General features: G+C 40.8%; 1 protein-coding gene across 1 annotated transcript; it reads right to left on the bottom strand.

The window, feature by feature from the left end:
- Nucleotides 1-389: 389 nt before the first annotated feature.
- On the bottom strand, nt 390-3,029 carry RFK (riboflavin kinase). Its single transcript, XM_088522076.1, has 4 exons — nt 2,945-3,029; nt 1,691-1,842; nt 987-1,089; nt 390-547 (listed from the first exon to the last, which is right to left on the bottom strand). The coding sequence occupies exons 1-4, from the start codon at nt 3,024-3,026 to the stop codon at nt 417-419; spliced, it is 468 nt and encodes a 155-aa protein (XP_088378202.1). The 5' UTR covers nt 3,027-3,029; the 3' UTR covers nt 390-416.
- Between the last annotated feature and the right edge of the window lie 2,814 nt (nt 3,030-5,843).

Raw genomic sequence — 5,843 nt, 5'->3', positions numbered from 1 at the left:
GCTATAATCCAGATTCAAGAATAACATGAAACTGACAAAAAGAGTTTAGAATAACATTTGTATGTTAATAACAGACATTCCTCACTTAAGTATGTAACTTTCTGCACCTTGGGAGCAGAGGAGGTCACAATAAACTTTGGTCATGTTCTGCATATGCTAAAATCACTAAGTAACTGGTAATTTTAGGATTCACAGTTTATCTATAAGACCTAAAATAGCTTTCTACTTTTTTTTGGGTGTGTGACTGGTTTAATGATCAATTGAACAAGCAAGCTTGAATCATTGTATCTTTTTATAGTGTTCAGTTCCAATCTCAATTACCTAAGCAGATATATGAGAATTAAGTATCTACAAGAGCAGTGCAAAGAGAGGAGCTCCATAAAAATAATAATAATAATAATGAGAAGGAGCTATGTTTAGTGATTGTTTACTATTTTGGATTCTGGCAGATGAAAGAAGTTGTCTTCTTTGAGTTTAAGTTGATCTGGTGAATCTAGTTGTCTTTTTGCTTCTTCAATGTCTTCCTGAATAGCTGAAATAAGTGCCTCTATAAAACAGAAATAAGGATATTGAAAAGCTGCATTCTAAACACACACCGCAAATGAATATAAAACAGAACACTAGAAAACAATCATAAAGTCACAATAGAAAATACTGCAAAGTTCAAAAGGAAAAATCTCTGTAAAATAAAGAAATTACTTTAATTTTTCATAATTACATTTTTCCATCAAAACACTGAAGTAATTTTTAAGCTGGAATAAGAACCAAAAATATGAGCTTTTTTTTTGGGGGGGGGGGGGGGGTGAAGGTGAGGGTTAATTGATCCAGTTTATACATTAGATTTTAGTTAATAAAACATTTCCATTTCAATGGTTAAGAGATAAAACAGCTAATTATGAAAAGACAGACAGTGATGACGAAGAACTTCCAATACGCAAGAGTAATACAATTAAGAGATTGGTTTATGAGACACCTGCAATACTGACCTAAAGAGTCAAAGTTTTTCTCTGGTCGAATATATCCTGTAATGACTATGCTAAGAATTTCTCCATAAAAGTCTTGTTTGAAGGTATGGATTATGTGCGCCTCCTAAAGAGAAATAAGATTGCACTTATGAGGAATTTTGAGTTAATCCCACTTCCTGTAAGAGTGTTCAACTAGTATCTCTATTTCAAATTCTCCCCAGTGTGTACCAAAAAAAGCCAAGGCACATGCATTATGAAGGATTAATAGGCTAAGTATTTTGCTTAAATTAGGAAAGAAAATAGAAAACCGCTTATGTTAGCAGAGAATTATATTTTACATGCAATTTAAGTATGTAAAGACTGTTGTGTTCTGGGTCATTCTAGGGCTTTCAGAATCGCTAAATTCGATACAGCTAAATAAACAGTAGTCTGCTGATATCAGCACCATGAGCAACTATTTTAGAAATAAAGTTTTTACTTGAGTAGTATTTATTTAATGATGGGAAAAGTAGAGAATATGTTTTATTCAGCTATGGCAGCATGTTCTCTGGCTACTGAGACTACTTTTCAGAATACAGACATATGAGATGGATACAAAATACATTTCTAAAAGCAATTTGGGATTTCTAGATCTCATTTTTGGATCAAGTTCTGCTCACCTTATTCAAAGCAAAAATTTGGCTTAATATGTACAATGCGAGTACCACACAAAACAAAATTCTTACCACTGATTTCTTAATATTCTTATAGAAAGGATTCCATCCTATGCTCAAAACCATTTTATGCACATCTCCATTTCCAACACAGGCCCATCCATAGTATATACCAGTAGAGATATCAGATGGAAAGCTTTCCACTACTTGCTCAGAAAAGTTAGCTGCAAAAATTTTAGAGAGTGTACATTTGTAAGTCGAAGACATCACAGAACTTCCAAACACTTAAAAGCCAAGATCTGCCTATATGCTGTTTACAAACAGAACACTGATGACGACCATAATGATACAATGTGCCATCTGGGAAACAATAAACTACAAAAACACATCACAGAATGTAATCCCTGTGGTAATACTGGAGTTACCACCTCTTCTAACCATATTATTTTACGATTACATGCATTCTGTTCTATAGTTAAAATTCACACACTGAAATAAAATATCCTGTCTGAATGCATATCACTATTATAATGTTTTTCACAGCTCTAATATGGCCAAGGAGGAGAGAATCAAGTTTTTCCTGTACTAGACTGTCATCTAAAAATATGTGATAGTTAACTAATTATTTACTGATTCACATAGAGTTAAATAAAGTTATGATTGTGGTCATGAACGCTTATACACGCTGCCTTTCAGAGTAGCTAAACTGGGAGATTTATGTGTGGGGTTTTTTTGTTTGTTTTTGAGAAAACTATGTAGCAAAAGTAAAAGCAGATTAGTCTCCAACTTCGAAAATGACCCTAAACTTTTTTTTTTTTTTTTTTTTGAGGTGAGCTCCAGCTGCTCCGCTTCTAAACCCCTGTGTTTTTCCCTTTGCTCCTCCTTCCGTAGAGCTAATCCTGCCACCTTCCTTGCGCTAAGCCGGGGCAGGACCCCCTTTACGGGCACGGGTATTCCCGAGCTTCCTCATCGCACCACAGGAGCTTCCGCAGCACAAAGCGGTGCGGGCCAGCACTTTCCAGCACCGCGCGCATCGCTGTGATCGCCACCGGGAGATTTAGCTAAGAGCAAGAAAACGTTAAATAGGACGGCGGGAAATAACAGAAAGGAAGGGGCGGAACAATAAGCATTATAATAAATAAATAAAGCCTCCTGAAAGAGCTATGGCCATTTATAGAAGGCGCCAGCCGTGCCATTAAGCACAACTGCTGCGGGCTGCCGGCCGCCCCCGCGGCTCGCGAGCCCGCCCCCACGCCCCAGACCCAGAGCCAGACCCGAGACAAGGGCCGCCTCGAGCGCGCGGGGCCGCGAGGAGCCGCCGCTCACCTGTGGGGATGCCCAGCTCCTTGGAGCCTCTGCCGAAGCCCTTCACCACCTCCCCTCGGCAGAAATACGGCAGGTGCCTCATGGCAGCAGGATGGCCGTTAGCACCGTTAGGGACAGCTCGCGCGGCGGCCGAGCACGAGGAGCGCGCGGAGCCCGCAACGCCGCTTCCCGGCCGCGGGCGCCACCACAAGGCGGCGAGGGGGGAGCCGCACGCGGAGCGCGTCGGCCGCCCCTTGACGGAACTGCCGGGCCGTCACCAACCCCCCCCCGCTTCCCCAAGCAATGAGCTCGCCCTGTCTGCCCTGCACCGCCTCCTGGGCGGCCGCGCGCATGCGCAGCGGCGCCCCGCAGCAACGAGCCGGTTCCGCCCGGCCCTTTCCCCCTATCCCTTCCCTTTCCTTCCCGCCGCCGTTCGAGCTGGTGGCGCACAGCTACACACCTGGCTGGGTAGCTCAAGAAACAGGGTTGTTTGTTTGTTTGTTTGTTTGTTTTTCCCCAAAATGGTACAGGAGATAACGCGCAGGCTGTCTCATCTGTTGGGCTCTCGGGGACGTCCTCGGTTCCTGGAAGCAGGCGCCATTAGAGGTGCGCTCAGGAAGCGACCAGCTCTCACCTTTCCTGCAGTTTCCTGCAACAAAAATTTAGCCTTCAGCGATGCTGATCGCGTGACTCAAATGTCTGTCGCATCAGCTGCCACACATTACTTTCCTGTTTTAACCTTTAATGGTGAGTTGTACATTTACATGCCAAACCCCTGAAGAAAATCTGCTAAATAGCAGCAATTTTTAATCCCCTATGATTTGTGATACTACTCAAAATCTCCTTTTCTGTCACTGATTGTGGCTGCACAATTTTTTCCTTTGGAAAAATGCATCCAGATGAAAACAGCGATCTTGCAGTCTCCATATCTACTTAAAAGGAAACTAAAGGGCTAATTTGCCTTTTCCTTCTTTCACTCCCGCTTTCCAGTTTCTTTTGAGTTACACAGTGATTAGCAATTTTGATTAGCAGTCAAGGAACAGGACCTGATCCTGCTCAAATAAATGGAGTTTCAAATCGAGTTTCAAGTGTGCCATTCATAATAGCTGTACTAAGTGTGATAAAGTCTCCAGTACACAACCAACAGTCAAAAGTACATATACCAATAAGGCAGGGGGATGTCACTCAGGACTCTATAGTGCATATAAAGCTATTTGTATATAAACGTTTATCTTGAAATATTGCCAAGGTCCTTGAACTGCATTTCCAGCCATTGTCGATTATTCTTCTGTAGAACTGCTAGCTTGCCAGTGTGATGCAAGAGTTACAAAAATGCTTCAGGAGTTACCTTCTAATTTGATTAGCTAAGTTTTTAGCAGGACAAGCAGCCCACGTATGTACGACTTCTGCTCAGATCCAATTGCAGTGCAGGTGTCCCCTAATTCTTTTTAGTTTGGTGAGAAACTGATTCATATGTGATACCCCAGAGCACTGATTGCAGCCAGCTCATAGCAGTTGTGGACAGAAATCACTTTATTGTGTATGGCCAAAATCATTAAAAAGCCTGGTTTCTACCCCAGATTTACCCTCTTCCTTTTTTTTTTCATTCCTTTTTTTTTCTTTCTCTAATCCCAGTTCCCCACCATCCTTCTTATGCTAATGTCACTTTATTATTTCATTTTGCATAAGTTTGTCTGAGTTCCAGAATAATTTTTTATGTGACTGCAGTTACAGAGAATGCCATGGTGCTAATATGTAATATGTATAAAAGAAGATCCGAAGATTAGAAAACTCTCCATTGCTTTATAGGTTCTGCTCTGTGGTCTGACAGCATATAAAAAGAGATGTTTTAAAAGGTGTTTTCTAGTAAGCAATACTTGTTACTTGTTTAATGGCCAATTGTCTTGCTATTAAATCCAAATCCTGAAGTTGTTACTTACTTGTTTTAACAGCAGAACATCAGAGCAGGCATTGAGACCCGCTCTCCACTGGTATTTTTAACTTACTTCAGCTAAAGAGCAGCAATGACAACATTAAAGAGATACATATCCAGAACATGTTTCTCCCTGCTCATAGTGAGTTATATTATGATTTATATTATGTTGTTATGTACTTGTGTCTATATTTTTAAAATGAATAAATCTTTCCAGAACACATTTTGATGTTCTTGTGATATCCACAAGATGGCATGCGATCTCTTCTGTTTCAGAATCCGCGGGACCTTGAGAAATATTAAGTCACCGAAGGGTTTATCTAAGAACTATTTGGTAGGTTGCTCCACAGCAGTCTGATAAATGACAGGTATCTCACTCTGTCAAGCAGTTGTAATGTTGGTTATTATTCTTGGTCTTAATGATGAATTGTTGCGATTTCCCTAAAACTTAGCCCACCCTTGGTATCGGATATCTTTTTGTTTTGTTTTTGTTATTTTTGCCCCTGGTTCAGATTGGATGGCAGACTTTGCCTAAGTAGAACTTAATTATCTGTTTTGAAGTTTAGTAGAGTTGTTAGGCATGTTTCTTCAGAAAGTGTAATCTGGTTTTAGTTATGAACGTGTCTGTTAACATCTCTCTCTAGAGAATAACAGATTAATAGATTAATGGATTCTTGCCTGCAACTAGAAAACTCAGGCACTATTTCAGGCAACTAGAAAAAAATCTCTGTCCTGTGCTTATGCAGCATTTTATACAGCCAGTTCTAAATGGTTTTCCAGTATACACAGAAACCAGGACACCAAAAACAGAGCAAGTATCATGTCACCTGTGCAGGCCCGGGGTCAGCTTACTCTATACACTGTGGCCCAATGTTTACTGTAATGGGGTTCATCTTGTTTTGTAATTCATCCTAGGGCATGTATCACACTGAAGCTTCAGGCCAGAGCCTGTCTCCTGCTGTTAACATTGTAAATGAAGGCATTCCT

Source organism: Tinamus guttatus, unplaced genomic scaffold (genome assembly GCF_059628265.1).
Source record: "Tinamus guttatus ecotype Peru unplaced genomic scaffold, ASM5962826v1 Tinamus_guttatus_pri_ptg000146l, whole genome shotgun sequence".
NCBI lineage: Eukaryota > Metazoa > Chordata > Aves > Tinamiformes > Tinamidae > Tinamus > Tinamus guttatus.
Note: the sequence above shows the minus strand (reverse complement) of the source record. Positions and strands in the feature narration are given on the sequence as shown.

Excerpts from the sequence above, each read along its gene's own strand:
- RFK (XM_088522076.1), bottom strand. The coding sequence starts at position 3,026 with ATGAGGCACCTGCCGTATTTCTGCCGAGGGGAGGTGGTGAAGGGCTTC. Across the intron at positions 1,090-1,690 it reads AGAATATTAAGAAATCAGTG|GAGGCGCACATAATCCATAC; the intron begins GTAAGAATTTTG and ends ATTTCTCTTTAG. Across the intron at positions 548-986 it reads GAAAAACTTTGACTCTTTAG|AGGCACTTATTTCAGCTATT; the intron begins GTCAGTATTGCA and ends TCTGTTTTATAG.